Raw genomic sequence first — 23519 nt, forward strand, 5'->3', positions numbered from 1 at the left:
TCAACACACTATTCATTGGGACTTCAGGTATTGCCTCCGTTTGTTTGGCATCCCTCCGTCGGGTTCACTCTTGCCAACTTTTCCAATCACACAATTCCTGGATCAGTTTTTCTGATGCAGGCTTCACTTCCCTTAGCTTTACAACTTTCTGCTGGCCAAAGAGTTTCGACTGTACAGTGGATTTTACTAGACCCCTATATGATCACTTTGACCCCTTTCTCGCGCCTCTTCCAGGGCCTTCTGGTAATGGTAGTTTCAACAATAAGTTAATCGCCCAGAGTTTCCCAAGTGAGCATCCATGTGGTGCCTGCCTCAATTGCTGGATTTCCCTTCCCGTATTAACAGTTCTTTGTATTTCATCAGTTAGCCGCTTGCTACTTTTGTTCAACACAGTTCGGTTTTTTATCGGCTCTTCCCTCGGCTCACCGCCTGTGATGAACTGCTTGGCTTTTCTTGCCTCTGGAGTCAAGGTTGGTCCACGGAGACAAGCGTCTCTCCCCGGCTTGGTCATCAGCGGAGGAGGGTCTTGTGTACTGTTGACATCTGCTGCAACACACTCTGGCTATTGGTCGCGGTCTTACGCTTCCTTCTGCAGAAGTTTCACGGGCCTCGGGCGCAAAGGGCGAGGTCGCTCCTCTCCTTGTCACCCTCTCGGTTCGTGCCGTCTTTCTCCTCCTCTCGAACTGCCGTTCTGAGTTAGCAATCTCGTTGTGCAATGTTTGTGTCAGAAAGGAGAGGGGTTAGTGTGTCTGATTGTCCTACGGGGTAGGATGGGGAAAAGGTGCTATATGGAATTACAACCCTTGTACTGGCGGGCTTGTTAAACTCAGAAGGGTGAGATTGATAGGGTTTGTGAGACAGACGGGAATGACCGGGATTATCGTGAAATAAACCGGGAGGATTATGGGAATGGTAGCGTAGACTGGGTCTTTGGAAAAGAATAGACAGGGGGACGTGTAGAAGAGCGATTGGGCGTATTTGGGTAGGAAACTGGAAATAAGTGAGACTGGTAGAGATAGTTTCTGGGTGCAACAGGGTTTGGGATCCTAGAGCATTTGTTAAACACAGAGGTGTAATGGGATTTGGGTATGAGAGATTCAACGGGAGGAAGAGAGGCAGTTGTAGTACATCCTACAAAGGCCTCAGGGATCTCTTCCTCCCTTCCTCCTTCCCTTGTATAATATTGCGTCTGATCTGGGGAATTTCCTCGAGCCCAACCCTGAGTTCCCCCATACAGGAGATCCTCGCTCATTAGTCTACCCATAGGGTTGTGGTCTGAGAGTGTCGGCCCTTCCCAGGCCACCTGAATAAGACCTTGAGGTCTGCCTAGGAGAATACCCTGCGGTTTCTCACAATACCCATTGGCGCTCATCCCACCTTGAAGTCCATCACACAATTATAAATTAAAATAAATAAATAAACCAATCGGCAACCCGATCTAGCTTCCAGATTTATCTCGCCTAGATTACGCCATCACCAGAAATGGAATGTACACATAACCTTTTCCCTTCCCACCAATAAAGACCACCAGTTATCACACATACACCCATAAAATCCAAAACCATATACCTCTACCCTTTTCCCATAGTGTACCTTTCATCTGTACATGCTTTGTGTTATTCCTTTCTGTCTTTTCACCTCATTCTCCCCAATCCATGTCTGTCCTCTTCCTGTTTCTGCATTTTCTAAATTAATTTTCTTCCTGCCAACAGTTGAAGATTGGTTAACACCCATGCGAGGTCAGAATACACCCACATATTCGGACATTAGGTGCCCCCCGAGACCCCTACGGTGGAAAAGGGTGCAGCGCAGATACTGAATAACATAATAGGTAAAGGGGCACCCAAATTGTAGACCAGACAAGTGAAAATCTGAGCACTCTCAGACTCCTGGTTTGGCTGTGCTTGAGGAAAAACAAGGTTTCTCCTGGCATGAAGTAAGCCATGCAAGGCCAGGGTGTTTTGATTCCCCATCCTTTCATTGGCCACTTGCTGGGGTCCTGGGCCGTGAACATGCCCATTGGGCGCTCCTACACCACCCTCTGGATTAGAAAGGCCAAGATCAGTCAGTCCTTGCTTCTCCTTCTCGCTCTCTAGCCACCAAGAATCTGGGGCAGGTGTTTGATTGACACACCTCCTAGTTTCCTGCCTGAAGGATGTGTAGGCCATGCCTTTCAGAGAAGCAGTGGAGTGAATGAGTCTGGAGCAGCCGAGGGGCAAGTAAGCATAAGTGCTTACTTGCATTTGGGCATTGGTGCACGCAGGCAGCAAATCCCTATTTTCTTACCGTGGCATTCACTTTATACTGCTGTTAAGGGCACAACCAACTTGCAGAAGGTTTTTGCATATGGGGTTCGGGTAACATTTGTTTTGCCAGAAATGACATGCTTTCTTACTATGACATTGCATTATTTACTGGCATTAAGGGCAAAACCAAAATAGTGTTGTTGCATATGGGAGGGATTTGCGTATCAGTAATGGAATTCTGGGCAAACATCACGAGTATGTTCTTATGTGGGAATATTGTCACATATTGGTGCAGCCAGCATGGGCATAGTATGCATTTAAAATATTTTTTACACCAGCAGAGTACTGGCATATAGTGGCCAAAGGCATCCTGAAAATGCTCCTGTGCACTTGTTGGTGACCTGGCATGTAATGGATTTTTTCCATTTCTTTCTAAAACTAGTTTTAAACTGTGTGTCTTTTTACTGCACTTTGCATTATTTAAAAGAATGTCTTGGAGGGGGAGACGAGGTGAGCGCCTTGATCCCCCTTTGGGTCGCTCACACACATTCGTGTGAAATGTTTCCGCTCCTCCAATAAAAAAATAAAAATCACCAGACGCCACTAAGCATACCTAACATATAACCCGTCAAATTCTAGGTCTAGATTTGGTAACCACTTTAGAGCACTCTGCTGAGCTTTTGCGCAAACAGCTATGTACATGGGTGATGTGTAGTGTGCACGCAGGTCGACGTCGAGGCTCACACTGTCCTTGGCTCTGCGTAAAACCGCTTCTATATTAGTTTTAGCGTAAACCTGTCTTCGTTTGTTTAGATGAATTGCAAACTTTCCAGTGATTCACTCCTTGATGGATTCCTTCGGAGCCTTTAGCAGCGGCCTGCAGGCTCTCACTCCAGTACAGGCTGATTTACTGGCGCTGCTTATTCTGCTCTTGGGCGATTGTTCAGTCTCTCTTGCATACACTGCAGCGCGAGATCTGACGCAGCCTGGGGTGCACTGCCTCAGGCACAACTCGCAGCCCTTGTTACTCGAGAAATAATGGGGCGCGGGTAAGAACGTTTATGTTCTTGGATGTTCTATAAATGAAGGAGATGCGTCCTTCTAAACAAAGGTAGTTGCCACATCCACTTCAAGCCTCTCAAGCGCCCCCTATTGACTGGAAAAGAGAACACTGCCAACCAGAAGAGGTTGCCACCCCTCACCCCCCCCCTTTCTGCTGAGCACAAGTTGCACCTATTTAGAACCTTAGATGATCATGAGTCCAAGCTATTTTACCAGATTGGGACAAAACTGTCTTTGGGTTTCCTGACAATTGTTCGGATTCCTATAAGCCTTTCAGGGTTCAACAGCGAAACTTGTGCTTAATGGTATGTAAAGTTAAAATAGTTCAAGTGTAAAATATTTACACATAAATGCGAATGCCTTCTGTATGTAATGCATGTTTGGTGGTAAATCGGCGGTAAATCCTTTGATTAACTGTCAATCGAATTCACTGTTGCCGACACTCGGTCCCATGACATTACCATGGGATTACATGTGGTGGCAGCACTGTGAAAAGAATTATATTTTTGGAGTCTATACGACTCCATGGAGATTTGACGGATTTACCGTGAGCGGTAATATCGTGTGGTAAATCTGCTGATTTTTGCCCTTAAATTTGAGGATTTACCTACAGCACAGTACTAGAGGTAAATCCTCTACTTCAAGGCCAAAATCCAAATTCAGCGGTGCTGAAAGTGGCATTATTTCCTGCTACTTTTAACACCCCACCAAACTCTTAATAAGGCTCATTGTCTGGGGAGGTGCCTCTCCCCAAAAGTACATTATTATCAAAAGGTAAACCTTGCACCTCTTTACCCTCTTAATGATGACTGTGGGACAGCGTGGACCGGATTCTTAAAATTGGCAGACTGCTTTTTAGTTTGGGTTATTAGGTGGCAGCACCATCTATAAGGCAAAACTATTGCATCAGAGTACAGATAAAGCTTGAAGGTGTTTGGATATTTGCCAACCCATTGACTGCTCATGGCCAAGCTAATCTCTATGGCCAATCCACCCCAGTTCCTGTCACTCCCCACCCAAAACTCCTTGTGGAAATTGAGCGTGCTTTAATCAAGCCATACCATCAAACTTTGTACTTGACGTTCCTGCCAGTGTTTTTTCAAAGCAGTCCTCTGAGCATTAATGACTTAATTGGAGCTGTAAACACACTACTGGTGTAATAAAAAATTCTTTAACCAGTTCCGCCGCAGGAACTCGATCGATAAGCGCTATGCGTTTCCTTCACTGAAGTACTTTTTAAAAACAAGCACTGGCAAAGCCAACAGTTTTGGCTTGTGTACAAGTGTTGAGCATTTTCCAAGCACAGCAATTATATACTCGGGAACTCTTTTGCAGCTGATGCCATCAATGGTCAGTTATTACCACTACAGCAGTGCCCAGAAAATGCCTTTCCCATGCCTACACAAAAGCCCACACGGATGGCTTTGCCAATGCTTGTTTTTATAGGACCTGTTTTTTGGAAATATGCAGGTCTTTTCCGTCTCAATAGTGATTTATCCTTCTAAGAGGTTTGTGCACCAGTGCCTGTGCTACCTAGTGCCCTTGCATACCATACTGCTGAATGGCCCATTGGTTTCGGTGGCTATCCAGCGATGTAAATCCAGCGGCCCTTGTGTTCCGCAGAGTCCTAGAATCTCTGTAGATGTCTCATGTGGTAGTTCAGCTTTTGTAAGTGCAGGGCACTTGCTGTACCCATTACTCGCCCTCTGTTGTCCAGTGCTCCTGCCTCTTCAAGACTAGCTGCACAGAGCATACAGCACAGGTGTCTTGGAGGCTTTCAGGCCATCATATCTTGGTGGTCCTAGGGAGGGAGGGTCGGCCGTTTCTCTGGTTAGTTAGCAAGGCTGTAATCCGCAGATGCCAACACTGCTTCGTCTGCAGATCTGCGCCGGTTTGATGCAGCAGGGCTTCCACGGGTCATCTTTGGGCTCAGGTGACTTTACAGTGCTTTTGTACTCGTATCAATGGTTGACAAAGTTTAAGTGCAGTTTCCAACTATGTTACAGGAATGTTGGAAGCTGCGTTTTGACTTAGCCTCGAAACAGAAACACAAATCCTTTTAAACATTTGGTGGCTAACCAATCATTGGAGGACACACACATATTGCCAGGCTTGTTCCTGGGCAAACACTCAGGCTGTAGATTTGGAGTCCCAGATATCCATTAAAACCGCTCTGCAGATACAGCCGGTGGCTGCCCTTCCTAGGTAAGGTAGCAAATGACCTTTATGTGCACATCAATTTCCTTTCATTGAGCGAATTTCAAGTTTAGCTGTGACACTGCTTCAGAAATGCGAATTAAGAGCATTGCACAGCGTTATTGTGCCACGATGCAGAGATGATTCTTAATTGCAAATGACTGGCGAGCGCTTCAGTGACTTGCCACAGATCCTCACTGCCACCATCCTCCAAGTCTCTTCCCCCTAACTAGGACGGGTTCGCTTTTCTTTATGACTTGCTCATCATTTTTTAATTCTGGGCGAGAGGGTTCTTTGAATATTTCTGCCTCCCTCAGATAAGTGATACATTTTCCTATTTTAAATAAGTGTGGGAATAATTGTGGCTTGTGTGCAGTATAGGTACCTGCCTTGGGTGAGCTGGTGGGAGGCTTTTTCTGCAGGTTGAGCAAGTTAGTCGAGCAGGTTTCTGGATGGATGCTTTCCTTCATTCTTCTCTCTTCTAAGTAGGCAATATTGCTGCAAGAAGTGCTTTTTCTTTCCCTGATATGAAATAATTACTTTATAAATAAAAATGCAATACCTTTATCTGATGCTCCGTGTTTCCTACTGTGGGTCAAAGTAAGTAATATTCACAGCTGAGTAATATTGTATGGCCTTACGAGGTGCATATTTAGTCAGTGGAAATGTTTCTAACACGGCAGCCTGCTACTGTGCTCTTGTGTAACTGCGGGATTTGAGTGTCTGCTAATTCTTGTTGTGTTGATATTCTGTTAACCCTCTGAGGACTTGTCCTGCGTCTTAGTTATATATTCTTTAATATAAGGCGTTTCCCTGATTTCCTCTAGCAAGCCTCAGGATTCAGGCACTGAGCATGTCGTATGATGGTTTACTGACTAGTCGTTAATGAGGACACACTGCTATGACTCAGTAACTAGGTCCATCTCAAAGAACTCGGAATGTCCAACACCAATGCAGGAAGTGGTCTTATCATGTGACACTGCGTACAGAGTTGTGGTTAGCGATTAACTAATGTGACCTGTTTGAACAAGGGTTTGCAAGTGACACAGAATACCAGAGAAAACCATGGGTTACCTAGGATGGCTCTGGGAACACACACTGTGGTTAATGCCTACCACCATCTATAATTTTAGGTTGTGTACGTGTATTTTTATATTTGTTTGCACTCCTTCACCGCCAAAGTAGCACTTTGATGCTGACAGGTTGTGAGAAGAATAACAAGATTGCATGCATAGTACACGCAAGTTAAAAGGCGGTAAGTAAGACTGGTGTTGACTGGAGAGAAAACCATCGCGGGAAACCGAAAAGATAACAAACATGAACTTGTCGAGAACTGATTCCATTTAGCAATTTGGGTAGCCAGTACAATCCCACCACGTCAAAGGAGGGGCACAGTGTATGCTTAACTTACAAGGTAACATCTGAGGAGGCACAAGACCTGGACAAAACAACTGCCGTGCCATTTGTACACGATAGATCGAATGGAAAAACCTCTGGAAATTCCATCATGGACTTTGGCCTGAATAGCTCAGGACCCCTCCTGCTCTCCTGCAGTCATGGACCTGTTGGTGCAGGTGAAGGATGTATAAAAGCTGTCACCAACAGGCAACTTAGGTGGACTACAACAAACTCGGGAGGGAAGCATGTCACTTTCCTACCTCCTAAACTTGTCTGTTTTCCAGCACTGCAATGAGTCTTACGGGATCATACACAAAATAGGGGGGGGGGCTTTAGTTGAAAGAACTGTTCTTGATCTGAAAAGTCCCTATTGAATAAATCGAATTTCTGCAGAGAATTTGTAGGGATGTGTCGATGGAAAGGTTCATTTGGGACTTCATTTGTTAATGACACATTTCATTAAGTGTGAAAAGCCAAGGAATTTTGCATTAGGCTGTTGGGCTCCAGTAACAGTACTAGTTTTGTGGTGTATTGAAATTGAAAATTGAAGTAAATGTTAGATACTAGACACTGTGTCAATAGGTGTGATTGAGCGCAATAACTTGTCCCATTTGCTTTGGATAAATCAGTCAATGAGTTGATGTGCAGAATACTATGCTATGCTTATGACCTTTTGAACCTGCCTCTGGTGTAACATTTCAGACCTATTTGTAACAAGTGCACTCTATCTGTTTCAGGCTCCCCTACGTCTGATCTTCAGTCTTCGACAAAAGACGAGCGTGCAACTTCCCATAAGATCCTGGCAATGAAGGTTTAAATTTGTCGTGAATGTGCCCACTCATGGCTTCCATTGAAAAGGAGTTAGAACGATGGAGCCTGTATGAAACGGGTGGACTCGCAAAGCTATTGCATCCTCTGGGCTCTGATTACACCAGCCGGCTTTCCCCTGTGAAATCCATCAGCAGTATAGACCGCCTAATTCAGCTCCCGGGAAAGGTAGACTCTGCCTATAGCTCCTTCTCTGGTGGATCCACTCTTCCAGACGATCCTACTTCAACATTTTACGAGGCAAACTACTGTCTTCCGCCAGCACAACTGTCCTACATGGATTCGGAATATGTCCGAGCCATTTACAGCCCTACTGTCATGAATGCAGATCTTAATGACCTGCACCCACTGAAACTTGTTGACATCAATAGGCTGAACAATTCTGGAAATATTAAGAAGGCTAATGTTGCTGGACATACCAGAAGCTCTCCTTTCCTTAACTCATCCAATAAGCTGACATCACCTAGGCCACCATCGCTGCCTCTGTTGCCCCCACCTCCGTCCCCACCAACAAGACTTGATAGCTACAAAGCCCTGAGAACATTTGATGAGTCGAACAATGGCTATAACACCAGCGATCATCTAAACCAAAGAGAGTCACAGACTCTTCATGGCACATACAGCTACATTTCCACATGTGAATCCAAACAAAGTGGTTTTCAAGACAGCTGGAAGTCTATTGAAATGAGTGAGGGCCTACCAGACCATGCCGAAGAGTTGGTTTTAGCTGAAGTTTCTGAAACTAAGGACAAGAGGCCCACTTACATAAAACAGGCAACTTGCATTCCTCCAGAATCTCTCCAATCAGGCAGTGTGGCCAAAACACAAAGGCTTCTCTGTGCTCAGAATGCAGCTCCGGCTTATTATGCTCCTGCGCAGGTGAACGCAAAAACCTCTCACCCTCTGCATTCCAATCGCAATGTCAATGATTTGCCCGAGAGCAAACAGTATTTTTATCTCGCAAACTTCCACAAACAATCTGTCAGTGGTGTAGACCAGCCAGGCACAACGTCAGACTCCAAAGAGCAAGACAGCAGAGTCGCTACGAGCCGCCACCATGGGTTGATAGTAAAACCTGGAGAACCAGATGAGAATGTGTCGCAGTGTGTTTCCAGAATGAAATGCGCAACCCACCTTTCTCAAAGGGAGCCCATGTCTGATCGAGAATGTGACCTAGGTACGAATACTTGTCATCCGGGCAAGAGGACAAGTGGCGATGGTCAGAACTGCAGTCCAGGAGAAGAAACCTGCGCACATATGTGGGAACTATCTCCGAATTCAGTGCCTAGGCCCCCTGCGCCCTCGCAGTCCGCTAGTCTAAATGTCATGGAAACTGGATCTAGTTCTTGTGGAGAGCCTGACTTTGGTGCTAAACGATTTCTCGGTAAGAGCAGCCAGATATTTTACTGTGGACCAAAATCTGAATTGTCATTAGAAATGCCGTCTACCCTCAAATCGGAGATTCAAACAAATGACAGCAGTGGGGATGGTGGCTCACTTCCAAAGCAAGAGGTTTCAACTGATGCTACTCAACAAAAGAAAGAGCTTGACATTTGGTTGTCAAAACCACATCCCCTGTGTGATTTACCCAGTGAGAAGATCACCAAAGAGAAAACGCCGATGCTTTACCACCTGGCCAGTGGGAGGCCTGCTCAGTTGGCAGCCATTTTTAACTCCAAGAAACCGACTCCTCAACAAGGAGACCCAGCAGCAAAAGCACCAAAGAGGACTTCACAAAGCACCTACATCTGTACCACAGAGAGGACTGATGTGCACACTGACCGTAAACCACCTCAAATCGCAAAGAAAAATCAACACTTTACAGGTGGCAATGTTGACACTGGTCCTGGTGATGAGAAGTTGACATTGAGTCCCCGTACTTCGCTAGATGATAGTTTCATGAACGATTATATAGAAAAACTTAAAACCGCCCAAAAGAAAGTTCTGCGGGAGACCTCCTTCAAGAGGAAGGACTTGCAGATGAGCCTGCCCATAAGGCTGAAAGCAAACCCTTCCAAGAGGCCTTCTATCGAGCATTTCAAGTCCTATTCCCTTACTCATGCCAATGAAGATGTTGTATTCACCCCTTCAAATGAGACACCGGGAAATGATGACAAAAGTAAGGAGGAAACTAAGAAGCCAGTCGTTTCCCGCATTGGAGCAAGGAAAAGGCAAACGAAGGAGGAAAAGAAGCTTTACCACTCTGAGCCGGAAAAGCTAGACCAGCTTGGTGTTTCGCAGGATCTCGGGCTGTTAAGGAAAGGTGATAGCACTGGGATGGTCTCCAATGAGACAGGGATGGTCACACCCAGTAAAATGGCCTTTGAGAACAGGGAGCGAGCCCGTTCAGCCTCAAACCTTTCAAAAACAGAACTAAAGCACATTCAACACACTGCTCTTTTACAATATATAGAGCGGAAGACCGGTCAGCGATCCACTGCTGCGCAGCAAGTCCCATTGCACAAACCCACACAGAGGTCTTCATCAGGATGGAGGCATTCCGAGTGGAGCTCGTATGCAAGTAGCAGCCAGACCAGCCTTCCCACTGAGGTCTCCTTCCAACCGCCTCCTTCTGGGAGAAGCCCAGAGTCATCCCATCTGCCCGCATCCTCTTCCACTGAGGTGACGCCACCAAAATCCCAGCTTTTGGTGAGCGAATCGGACTTGAGCTATGCCAACCGGTCTCCACCAGAAGAACACAGAACCCATTATAGAGACTATGCTCCTCCCGAAAGCCGAGAACTGATAAAGTCTGCACCTTCCTTTCAGGTACTGTGATCTGGGTCAAGGGGATGGTTTATGTATGTCATATGGTGGACTTGTTTTTTGCATGTCTCAAAAGAATGCCTTTCTGCCTATGGGGCTTGATACTTTCTATGAAAAACTGGACATTGCCTAGCTGGGTGGTGTTTATTAAAGGCAAGTGGGCAGGGTCAGCTGCATGTCCGGGTGATCCCAGCACCTCTGCTTTTAAGGTTTCCAGGCTGACTTGTTCGTCTCTGGCTCTTGAGCTTTTTTGGAAGAAGCAAAGCTTCCTCATGATAATGGCGATGACAGTGAAAATGTGGTATTTTAAATACTAAGTGGCACCTAATTAGAAGTAGCAATCACATGGTACATTTACTGCATTGTGTGTATAAAGGCAAAACTGCCTGGGGTCAATATCAGCATTTACATCATGCAGCTTTGTGAAAGACAGGAAGCCTCATTATGAGTATGGCGGGAATGCTAAAAACGTGTGGCATTTTGAGTACTGACTGTTTTTAAAATAGCACTCAATTGTGAGTTGGAATCACATTGAATATTTACCTAATGAGGTACATAGAAAGTACTACTTGGGATAAACAACCCAAATGTAGTGTAATGTAGCCCCTTCAATGTATACCCCACGCAATTACAACTCCCGATGAGGTGGTGTATTTAAAATAACACATGTTTTACCATTACCAACACACTGCCAATGAGGCCCATAATAACCCTTCTGGGTGAATATTGATAGTAAAAGTCCTCCTTGCAGGCTTAGCTAAAGTTCTCCTAATCGCCCCAGCCTTAAGACCATGATGAGAGACTGGTGCTTAGAGGCTAGAGCAAAGGTCACACAGTTGTGTATGTGAGGGAGGGGATGTTCAGCCATCTTCTACTGACGCAAAAATAGAATGGCGTGTCTGTTAGACTCTGTAACGTGGGTCTGCGTAAACGTGCTTTTGGTCTTTTAATTAAAGCGTGATGGCTGGTGCAGCACGTTAAATCTAGCTGGTTGCCAATGGTGGGGAAGGGGGGAGTATAGCTCAGTAACTGCCTATGACAGTTGCACAGACTGTGCTGACTCTGTAACTAGTGGCACACCCTGTGGTGAAACAGGCTTGACGGGCCCTGAAATTCCAGCTAAGATTGCTGATATTCCAGTTTTAAGACTTTTGTCATTACGCGTTTGCTACCATTGACAAACATTACAGCCATAACTTGTCCAAAAAGCACCCATCACCTTTTGTCTGTGGCGACACAACAAAATACTAGTGTGTGAGAACTAAAATGGCATCCAGTAAAGTAAGCAGATTTGCTTGTCAGCCTACACTAAGATGGTCCCCAAGAAAAACTCACTGCAGAGGGTTACGGAAGAGCAGGGACTGCCGTTTTTACATTGAATTGATAAATACGTCAGTGTGCATAGGAGCATCTTCATATTTTTTGAATGAACTTTGTAAAGTCACACTTCCATTGACTTGTTTTTCTTCTCTGATCTGACACATTTTAAACGATGGGACCTTAAAGAAGTGGGCGAAAAAGTGGTCTGTCGTGGTTGGGGCAGTCTGTTTACCACTTCTATTCCTGAGAGGAGGGGGAGACTCTGGTCTGGAGAGTCCTACAGAGACTATTTGAAATCATTTGCAGCGCGGAGTGCGCGCAGAGAAGTGGGCGAAGAGTGGTCTGTCGTGGTCCGTCGGGTGACGGAGGACTGAGATACCCCCTCGCATTACTTACGTGAGTCAACGGTATGGGCCAGCCATCGACCGACAAGCATCGATAAGTACCCACGGTAAGTGGTGAGGGGTCAGGGGACGTTTGAAAGTGGGTGATTCGAGTCACAACAGCGTCATAACAGTGCTCAGTCCCACAGTAAACCACCTGCCTTCCCTCGCCCCAAAGAAATGACGTCCAAGTTATTGAGAACTTCACAAGAAACTCAGGAGTGTGAGGAAGAGGACGGGCGTTGTCTCCTGAGCTCTCGACCCAAACCTGAGGGAGGCAAAACCCTCTGCCTACCACAGTATGGAAAGAGCATATTTACATCAAACCCCAAGCCCGCCCCCCAGGTCACCACCACAATTGGGCACCATAACAATCAGCTGAGCAGTATGAAAAAACCACTGCCGCCCTGTGAACAACAAAACATCAATATTCACCCTTCCATACATGCACACAGCTCACCTGGAGGCCTCGGATCCCAGGAGGAGCTGGATGCGGGTGGCGTGGACGCGTCGCCTCGAAGTCGAGAGCTTAATGTAAGGCTTCCGCCGCCTCGGCCCGTTGGTCCGGTTTCTGCCCCGCTGTTGCCTTCCAGAGGGAGGGCGGAGCGCGGCAGTGCTGTTGATATAGAACCGGGCTGTGAGTGGCATGAGGCAAGCCGGTCGTCAAGTTCGAGGGAGAGACTCGTCACTGGGGCCAAAAAGCCAGAGAGCAGCGCATTCGCGAGCTCTGACATGGCGCCAGACAAGGCGGCTCCCAATGCAGTAGCGGCCCCGGCGAGAAAAGAGACGGAGTCATCCTCCGTGCAGAACACGGCCATACAGGTTCATACGCCGGCCGAAGACTTGCCTGAAACAACCAACACGACAGAATCTGACTCAATTGCCATCGAGACACCTCTCAAGAAAGACTTTCTGATGCCCAACATCAAAAAGAGAGCCAGAGAGCATAGTGGGCACTTAGAAAGTGCAAGAACGAACAAAAAAAGAAATGGTTCTAGCCAGAAAAAAATCAATGGCTTAAAATATCAAACATCAGATAGAAAAAAGAAAAATAAGGACAATAACTTACCCAGACTTGGAACGACAAAAAACAAACCACAATGCAAATACTAACAGATTTTTTTAAAAGCAAAATTGACAACAAAAAACAAAGATTACAAAGATTGTTGGCCGCCGTCAAAGAACATTTCCCAAGCTTCAAAAATGGGAAACTCGATGATGGGAAAATTGTGAAGACATTGCAAATAACATCACCACTTAAATCTCCCTTGGAGTTACCGAGCGGGGTCTTGGGGGAAAATCAGCCAGGATCCCACTCGTTGTGCACAGACGCCAACAAATCCAGCGAAGCTCCTCAGATGGGCTCGCCTCAACAACAGTCCCAAGCAGCAACGGTGAGAAAAGGGCCTGCGGATACACCCCGCAACAAGGAAAATCGCTTTCAAAGGTGGCCGGATCAATCAGAAGACACCATCGACTTGGACCCAGTCAAAGAGAAGATCCGACCAACGTCAGAAAGGCACCAATCCTCCTCAGCCTGTGAGTCCCGTGCAGCAACACAAGTATTACAACGAGGAAGCCAATGCCAATGAAGACACGCACAGCGCCTTGACACCGCCATCTCAACCATGCGAAGGAGAGACGACTGTAAACACTGCCCCCTTTGTCGACAAAACACTGGACAACAATCTGAATTAGGAAGTTGAAAAAGAACAAGACAAAAGCGTTGAGAAGAGGAGATCCTTCATAGAATATGCCAGACACAGCGCTGCAAACAAACCACTCAGTCTTAGCAATGGGTGCCAAACGCCAAGGCGCAGATTCAGCGAACATTCGCACATTGCAGGCAAGGTCAATGCCACGCAATCAGGCCCCCCCGATGCCTGAAACACCATCAAAGAAAGCTGACCTATTGAGCATCATGTCGACCATCTCAATAGCTTTAAATCCATTCTGCAAATTATACGAAACGCTCAATGAGACCACAAAGGATCAACCGGCAACGATCGTCATGATCTTGACGAAAGTCATTTATCTGGAGGCCTTCATCGCAGCTAAAGAAGAGAACAATAGCTATGAAAATAAAATAGACAAACTAGCGAACCAGTTAATAGAAAAAATAACATCACAAATAGAAAAAAAAGACATCCAGGCCAACAAACGGAACGAGACTGCAGGAACCAAAGAGGCAGGTGCCCAAACAACACCTGCAACTGTCTCAACGGAAAACATTGAAACAAAAAAGTAGTCTAATACAACACACTGATAAATCGGGTGCTGAAAGTGAATCAACTAATATGATAACGGACAATGGGAATACACCTGAGGTGTTCCTAGTTCTAGATTAAAAAAAGTACCAATCCTAACACCATCAGTGGAACTACTGAAACGGCCTATCTAATCTTTGACAAAGCACAGGCAAGGTGCAAGAAAATGCCGCCAGGCAAGATTCCCCTGCCAAATGAGAAACCAGCTAAGCCACCAAAGCAAAACATCAAGCAGGCACAAGATCGCCTGGCAAGTACTGCAGATCATAGTATCGTGCTGCAAGCCACTCAGTTATTCTACCCACGCCAATACGACTCAATCGAAAGCTGAATCACCAAAATCTGCAGCGGAATTCCTAAAAGATGATAATCTAATGAACATCAGTGTTTACTCGGATGAAGACGACGAGCCACACACAGTGTACGCTCCCAATCCAAAGAACAACAAGACCATATCAGTATCTGACAGCGAAATGCCATCAACATCTCAAGGAAAAGACATGATGACACCCGTGGTGCGAGACTTTGAAACTATGGAAGAAAGGCGTAACCGTTTAGCTCAGGTCTTCGGCCAAACAAAACCCAAGAGAGTGGAAGTCTCTTCCCGTGAGAAATCTAGTGAAGAGAAATTAGCACGAAGCTCCTCACAAAACTACAAAAACAAACCAACTGATTATAAGAGAACCAAAACTTTGACTGCAAAATTAGCGAAAGATTCACAAGCATCAAGTTTCGCTTCTGACACAGAAGGTTCGGCGATTAAAACAAATAACAGGCGAACGAAAACACACGAAAAGACGGTTACAATGTTCAAACAAAGCCGAGAGACAAAACTGATTTGAACAGGAAAAAAGTCAGCTACAGATCAAGAACAGATACCAACACAAGTCGCCAGGAAGAATACCTCAAATCAAAATGGACCGTGCAAATGGTGCAACGATCTAGCAACAAAGATGAGCTCACGCTGAACAGAAGAACAGTCATGGCAATACTACACCAAGTACCAAATCTCAAAGACATAAAATCAGATGATTTACTCATAGTTGAACCATGGCATGAAAGGAGTAAAGCAGCAACTCGCTTGTACATAAGGTCTTATACCGTTTACAAGCAGATATATAAAAGCAAATCTGACATCCACAATCTCGGCTTCTATGTAGAGACGATCACAGAAGAAGAAAAACAAAGTAACAAAGTGGATGAAAAACACAAGAAAAATGTCAGTTACACTGCACTGACAAAAACATACGATAGAGACAATCAGAACTATCGTGAACAAAGACAAAACAGACATTACTCACCACAAAGTAAGCAAAATCTCTCAAATCAATCTCGTAGCAAAGAAGATCAAAGAAAGAGCACACAAGTAAGAGACAATCCAGAAACCCCAAGGAAATCAATTTATGCAAATGACGACATCCCAGATGGAGATCGCCAGGCACAGGAAAAATCCTACAAAGCAAAGGGAACCTTCTCACAAATCACACACAACAGTTATACACCTCAAGTCACGTCCACACAGGCCGACAACAAACAAGGAATTTGGGCCTGGCTACCAAAAGCTCTTACCATGCATCGACATAAATAGAAATCCATTGACAGTGAGCGCAATCCACCAGCAACACTTCAACATGAAAATCATCATCGCAAAGTGCGACTCTGTTCGTGGAACACCAGAGGGCATTCACACTTAACAGTTCCAGGAGACGTCAACCTAGGGCAATACGACATCATATGTCTCCAGGAGACATGGCTAACAAGTGCACCAACTCTAGAGGGCTTCGAGATAAAAATGGCCCCAGCAGCCAAGGGACATTTAGGGCGACCAATGTCTGGGCTTTCGATCGCATGTCGTACCGGAATTGGACTCTCCATTGGCCCAATCGTAACTGCAAACCTGTCCCTCCTGGCAGTAAGTGTCACATGGAAACAAGAAAATAACACAGAAGAACCAGAAAGCACCATAATTGTCATGAATGCATACTGGAATCCAGCAGCAATTAATGGTGAAAACTACATCACCATGTGTGAACAAGTAATAGAAGAAGCTATCTCCAAGCTGTCAGTGTCCTCGCTACTGATATGCGGTGATCTAAATGCCGTATGCAACACCAAGAAGAGCTCACGAACAAAAAAACATCTAACAGCCACAGAACAGCGAGGTAAAACTTGGCTTGATCTGACTCGTTCAAGAGACCTGCATAATCTCGATTTCGCCTTTCCACAACAAAATCGCATACCGACATGGGAACGCGCTGAAACGAGCAAGACTATTGACTACATATTTGTCTCCAAATCACTGCTAAGTGCCATCACGTCTTTTAATGTGCGTCGAACAGCAGCCAGTGACCACAACCTCTTGGAAACCAGTTGGACAATAAACAGTGCAAAAAACAAAGGCACAAATATGGACATCGAAACTAATACAAGAGGAACCAGACTCAAACTGAGCCCAGCCGCAATCAAAAATCTTACACAAAGATACAAATACGCAGTACACCCAGCCGAGCCTAATGTAGTCGATTACGAACTGCTGTTAGTGGCATATCAACAAAAGAAAACAAGCTCAAAAATCGTAGCTGGTATCAAAAGACATACTTATAATAACAGTGATGAAGTGATAAGAAGACGTGAGCATAGAAGAGCCATGAAAAATGCGACTAGACTCACGCCAATTGAGCATGTGAAGAGCACCCAAAAAGCGTTAAAATCAGAATACAGAGCCTGGCTACGAGTGCATCGAGGCAAACTGTATCAGCAAGATGCCGAAGACATAACAAAAGCGCTAACAACAAACAATGCAAGAGACTTTTGGTCCCTACTAAGATCAACAGAACAGTCAGAGGAGAACCATATAACCAATAACATTTCACAACTCACATGGGAAACACACTTCGCCAAAGTGTTCAAATCGGTCACATTCAAAAATAACGTGAAACATCAACATCAAGAAGTACAGTGGATCAATCTAGAAGACAAAGACGACATTCGGGAGATCATCAAGAAACTTAAATTCACGAGCGCCCGGACCTGATGGAATCACCAACTTTGAACTTAAAGCACATGCTGAAGAATGGGTCATTTTCATCAGTGGAGTCTTTCGGCGCTGCACAGAATCAAGCTCGGTACCAAAATCATGGACTTCAGCAACAGCAATTCCTATATATAAAAAAGGAGACATAAAGGATCCAGCAAACTTTCGGCCGATAGCCTTACTAGACTGCATCGGTAAAGTCTTCGGGTCACTACTATTAAGAAAATTCCAAGCCTGGGCAGCCACAGCAAAGTGTAACGACCACCTACAACCCGGCTTAAAAAAAAATGCGGGAACAGCAGGTAACATTCTCATCTTCAGCATACTGAAAAGTAGAGCCCTGCAGTCTGGTCAGCCACTATTTGTAGTATTCATCGACTTTACACAAGCGTTCGATCGCATTGAAAGACATCGTCTCTGGACAAAGTTAGGAGAATGGCAATGCCCGGACGACATACTGGCCCCAATACAAGCCTTGCATCACAACACCTCGATGAGAGTGTGTCTGAGTCGCGAGGGAGAGCTATCTGATGAAATTCCAACTTCCTGTGGAGTGAAACAAGGTTGCCCTTTAGCGTCAGCCTTATTCTTAGCCTACATAGGCGATCTCCAGATCCAAACAAGCAGCACACGGGCATTTCCGCCGAAAATGGGAAACTCATCGATAGAACGGCTCCTATACGCAGACAATCTCACATTATTCGACCAGACCCCGGTAGGCCTACAACGCCAGCTTAACGGCCTACAAGAATATGCAAGGAAGAATTTTTTAGAAATTAACAAAGGGAAAACTAAGGCAATGATTCTACAGAACACAAGGAAGAAAACCATCAATTTTAAGTGGTCTCTCGAAGATGCTAAAATTGAAATTGTCCAAGACTACAAGTACCTAGGAGTGCAGCTTGACAGCACCAAGACAGAAATAACTATACAAACTGTCATGTTCAACAAGATCAAAAAACTAGCAGCTCAAGCAAAGATAATAGACCGCAAATTTGGGAAATTCTCATTAAAGCCTACAATTAATTTTTACAAAATGAAGGTTGTGCCCGCAACAACATATGGAGCAGAAGCCATGCTGACCATTCTACAAAACATCTGGCTCAAGCTTGAAGCTACATTTTTGAGATCGGTGCTCAAGCTACCGACCTCGACTTCTGGGATAGCGATAAGACACGAGCTGAGCCTACAGTCCATGCAATGCACAGTTGCCTGCAGCACACTTGTGCTCTACAGAAAATGCAGAATGATCGACGGCAACGGGGTCTACAGCCTGATCAAGCGCGAGATAGATTCAGGCAAATCTGAAATGCTATCAACTTGGCAGAAAGAGAACATCTGTCTCCTGGACTCCATTGCATCAGATGAAGACGAACTGATCCACAATCCATGTAGAATATTACGAAAACTGAAGGAAGCAGATTGGGCTAAGACAACGGAACAAGCCTCAGCTCAAAGGCTTGGCGCACACCTTCCTGGCAACACAAGAAAATTAAACGAACTACAATACTACATAAAGATCTTCCCAAATAAATGGGCTCGGAATCTGATTCTAAGAGCACGTCTGAATCTTTTTCACACAAATGAGATCCTACACATAAGAGGACTTTCCCCAACTGCAAATTGCCGTTCTTGCCATGACATGGAGCCACCGCCACAAGAAACAATTCGGCACTTGTTAACGACCTGTCACGCGACGCGTGCTTTGAGACAGAAGTTTTTCGTGCATGTAGCAACAAAGGAGCAATTGATGGAAGAACCGACATGGTGGTGTAGACTCATTGGTGGCGACAAATCCAGCTGGCAAATAATAACAGCCAAAATGCTTGAATACATCGTGACTGTTCTATTACAAAACAAGGAATTCTCCACAGAGTCCGAGCCTAACACAGCCAACAAACCGCAGTTAACTTGAACTTAAGTCCGAGAGACAATTAAGAGACAGAATGAAACAGGAAAATATTGTAAAAATCTAAGTTTGATTAAAAAAAAAAAAAAAAAAAGGTCCTAAAATAAAATGAAATACAATCATGAACAGAAGGCATTGTCCCAGAACGTTGCGGCCTAAGTTGACCAATAAACAGTTGAATTACAGAGCGTAAGATGAATGCTCTAGTCGGCGTTTCCTTGATGGATGCCTCTGAATATGGAAATGTTCAAAAGGTAAAATAGTCCCATTAATCTAGCATTTAATGATTTGTTTTGCTGATGGTGTGCCAGAGGTCTGGGGATTGCTCTCCCAAGGGCCCACCAACCCTTTCCCCAGAATAACGGAGGACTCCGCCAAAGGCAATTAAAACTGTTATTTATTAAAAAAATCGACAGGGATCGTACAGGACAGTCACAAAGAATTCCCAGACTCACCCTCCCAGACCCGTGCAGAATCTTTTGTGGACAGTGTCACAATCTAGGCCCTTCCCCAGAAAACCTATCAGCCCATCTGATTGGGTGCTCAGAGTGTTATCACCTATAGCTAGCCGATATAGAGGCTATTCTACTGGTCCTCACATGTCATGTGGCTGATCTGCCCCTTTCCCATGAAGCAATCTATTACATTGTTGCAGGGTTGCTGGTCCCTGTCATCCACCCCTGGATTTCTGTTCCCTGATTGGCTGGGAATGGTCTCCTCAGGCCTGAGACCCAGCTCGGTTCTCAGCCCTCTGTGATGTTTCAAGGGAATGTTACATTTTTTTTTATTTTTTCAAACGTATGGTTTATTTCAAACCTTTGTCGCAATTCATTAAAAGTTAGTTTAGTTCATTTATTTGTAGAGCGCGCCAAGCCCTGAGGCTTCTGGGCGCTTAGTTTACAAGTTGCATTTTACAAAGTTACGTATATACAGTTAAGTTTGACAGGACATCTGCAAGTTACATATATACAGTTAAATTTAGCAGAAACGTAAAAGTGAGGTAGTAGGAATGCCAAGGCGAGCTTGACAACCTCAATTGCAAATTTACAGTAGTTAGGTTGTGTGCAAGTCTATACATATGATAGTTACAATATCTGAGGAAAACTGTACAAGGTGGGCAGTGTTTTGAGGATTTGCTACGTTCTTGCTCATGCAGCCAAAGCTTGACATTTTTCCTGAATTGGTGGTAGGAGGGATCGGATCTTAGTTATGGTGAGCGCGTTCCAACGTTTAGCTGCTAGGACAGGGAAACTAATCCCTCCTGTTCTTTGTATATTAAACCAGGGGATCTTGATGCAGTGAGTCTGAGCAGTTCTGGTCGGACGCTGGTATGTTGCGTATGAAGCTGTTGGACAGGTATTGAGGTGCCAAGTTGGTGATACACTTGTGAGTAAGAGACAGGGTTTTGAGTGCGATCCTTTGCTTGACGGCAAGCCAGTTCAGGTTACCTCTGGTTTCAGAGATATGTTGGGATATCGGGATGTTCAGAGCTGACCTGTTGGCATTCTTTTGTATGACTTACATCTTTTCTAGTTTCGGTTGAGTGGTGCCTAGATATAGTGCATTACAATAGTCCCGTTTTGAGAGGACTAGGGCTCTAGCTATTGTGATGTAATTTGTCGAGGTTATGAATGCTCTGCAAGCAGTGATACGTTTGCAGGTATAGGCAGGAAAGGAGGCAATAGCATTGGTTTGTCTTGTTAATGAGAGAGCAGAGTCGATGTAAATGCTTAAGGTTTTTACATCCTTGGAGATTTTGATTATGCTTCCGTCAATGTTGAAGGAGGTGAATTGTTCATCTAGTTTGTTCAGTTTAACAGGCGACCCAAGAAGGAGCAGCTCTGTCTTATTGTCATTAAGACAGTCCATGATTAGCCATCCAAGCTTGTATAATGAGGTAGATGTTGAGTTTTTTTCTGTGTGTGGCATAGTCACCAATGATGGGGATTAGTATTTGGGTTACATCAATGTAATTAGTATAGGTGGCACCCAAATAGTCAAGGTCATCAAACAGTGGCTTAGTGAACACATAGTAGAGTGCTTGTGATACGCAGGAACCTTGGAGAACACTGCATGTGACGGGTGTTGGTTCTACGGAGGCTGATTAATCAAATTGGTTTTCAAGTGCAGCATCATCTTGTCCATGATATTTTCTTTTGGAAATTCTATGATCTTAATGTCCTATGATCGTATAAAGTACTTTTAGAACGGTTCAAGATTAGGTGGTCTTGTGCAGTGAGCAAACATTCAAGTATTACCAGCGGTTCTTCAGACACGTTTTTAGATTTGGATACCTTGGATTGTAGTCTGAGGGTTAGGTCTGAAACCGGTGGGGTACTGCTCAGGAGACAGGACCAGTGATTGATGGGGGCTCCAGCTTCATGCAGTGATGGTGCTTCTCTGCTAGTGTGAGAAAAGGCGAAGGAGTTTTGTTCGAATTAATGTGGCCTTTGTGGAGGACAGACTTTATATGCTGAAACCTCAAATGCTCATTCTTGCACAGAGACTGCTCGCAATGAGAACTAAGGACCGGAAGGTGATCTCCTTCCAAACATGTCCTCGGATTAGATGACACATCACCATTCTCGATTATATAATGATTGTCTTCGATAGTAGAAGTGGAAAAATTCAAGCGGAAAAATTCAAGCCATCGCCACTGTTAAGAGGTGTCTCTCGTGAGGGGCATCTTTTTTGAATCATTGGATTCAGGCCCAAGTGTAGTCTTAGCAGACCGTGTCTTCCGAAGGGATGGCAGATCTTTTGACTTAAAGTATTGCACAAGTTGGGCAAATTGCGAATGAAATTTCGTGCTTGATTGGAGTTTTTATTTTTTGGCATGGGTTGATTTTTCATTTTTTTCTCAGAGTAGTCTCCTTCGGTGGCAATCGGGTCAATGTGCGTTTTTTTTCTTCTTTTTTTTTCTCTTTTCGGTCCAGTGAAAAAAGGGTGACAACTCGGGTTTGACTGAGCGAGTGCGGATAACAGCATCTCTATGGTCGTCTTTAGTTCACATACCTTTGTCTTTCCAAACTGTACATTGGTAGAGGGTTTCGATGAGAGAGTCCGCTGTGAGAATAGGCATCATAGTCGAGCCTACTTGTTGTGTCTCCGCTGGTGACTTATTTTCATTTTCCAAACTCTGGGAGGAGACCTTTGACTGTACTGAGACGTGTTCAGAGGCCATCCTGTTTGCCTATGTGGGAGGAGAAATCACTGGTGTTGTTGCAGTCATGAGTGGCATGGAGGAACTAAGAGAGATGTTGGGAGGTCAGCATTGGAAAGTGCGCTGCTGCTTGGATTGAGACAGAAGGAAGACAGTCTCACTTGGTTGCTTGACCATGCTGCAGCCATGTTGGACCTGGGGACTGCGAACAGTTGCAGAGAACAGCAGGTTCTGGAGGAACAAAGCCTCCACTCTCAGGGCAAGGACTGCTAAGGGTGCGGCAGCAGGTAAGACACCAAAAACAGATCTTGCGGCACGCCAAAAAGAGGGGCGAATGACCACATCCTTGTTGAGATGTCATTTCACTGGAGCACACCTGACGACGATAGAGGGACCACGGTTGCCCAGGGCAGAGGGAAGCGAGCGGAACAAGGTGAGAAGAGAGAATATGGCCAGGAGGGTTACGGGAGCCCTAGAAGTCTGAATGGTGAAGATTGGCAGAGGCCAAAGATGCAACCAGAAAAGTTAAACAACCAAGAGAGCCTGAGGGGTCAGGAGAGCCCTATAGAATTTCAACCTGCGATAAGAAGGAATCCTTGAGGGTTCAATCAGCCTGTCCAAGACGTGAAGTGGAAAGGAAACAACCTAGTTGGTGGAGAACGCCTAAGGGAATCATCCCTCCACTCAAAGAACTTGAGACATTTAATTTGTATAAAGATTTACACATTTTCCTGAAGAGCCTAAAGAGAGAGCTGACATTTTTCTTTGGTGAATTGTAAAGAACACTGTTTTGAACTGTGACCAATACCACGACAGGCATCCAAGGAATATTGACCGGAGGAAGCCAGAACTAAAAGGCGGCTGTTCTGGCTGATTTTTATGTTGGTTTTTCCTGAAATGGTAGGGCAAGATAGTAAATATGCTTTTGAAATGAGGACTCATTTTTG

At 45.0% G+C, this 23519-nt stretch overlaps 1 protein-coding gene across 4 annotated transcripts in view; it reads left to right on the forward strand.

Annotated features, from left to right (window-relative positions):
• SHROOM1 (shroom family member 1) overlaps positions 1-23519 on the forward strand; it is a 439332-nt gene that overhangs the window by 301755 nt on the left and 114058 nt on the right. For all 4 annotated transcript variants that reach the window (XM_069652491.1, XM_069652493.1, XM_069652492.1 and 1 more), the window contains exon 2: positions 7640-10499. In XM_069652491.1, coding sequence (XP_069508592.1) covers positions 7731-10499 — 2769 coding nt within the window. In that variant the 5' untranslated portion in view covers positions 7640-7730. The remainder of the gene's footprint in view (positions 1-7639; positions 10500-23519) is intronic.

This window comes from Ambystoma mexicanum, chromosome 3p (assembly GCF_040938575.1).
Source record: "Ambystoma mexicanum isolate Mex_15411 chromosome 3p, UKY_AmexF1_1, whole genome shotgun sequence".
Lineage (NCBI taxonomy): Eukaryota > Metazoa > Chordata > Amphibia > Caudata > Ambystomatidae > Ambystoma > Ambystoma mexicanum.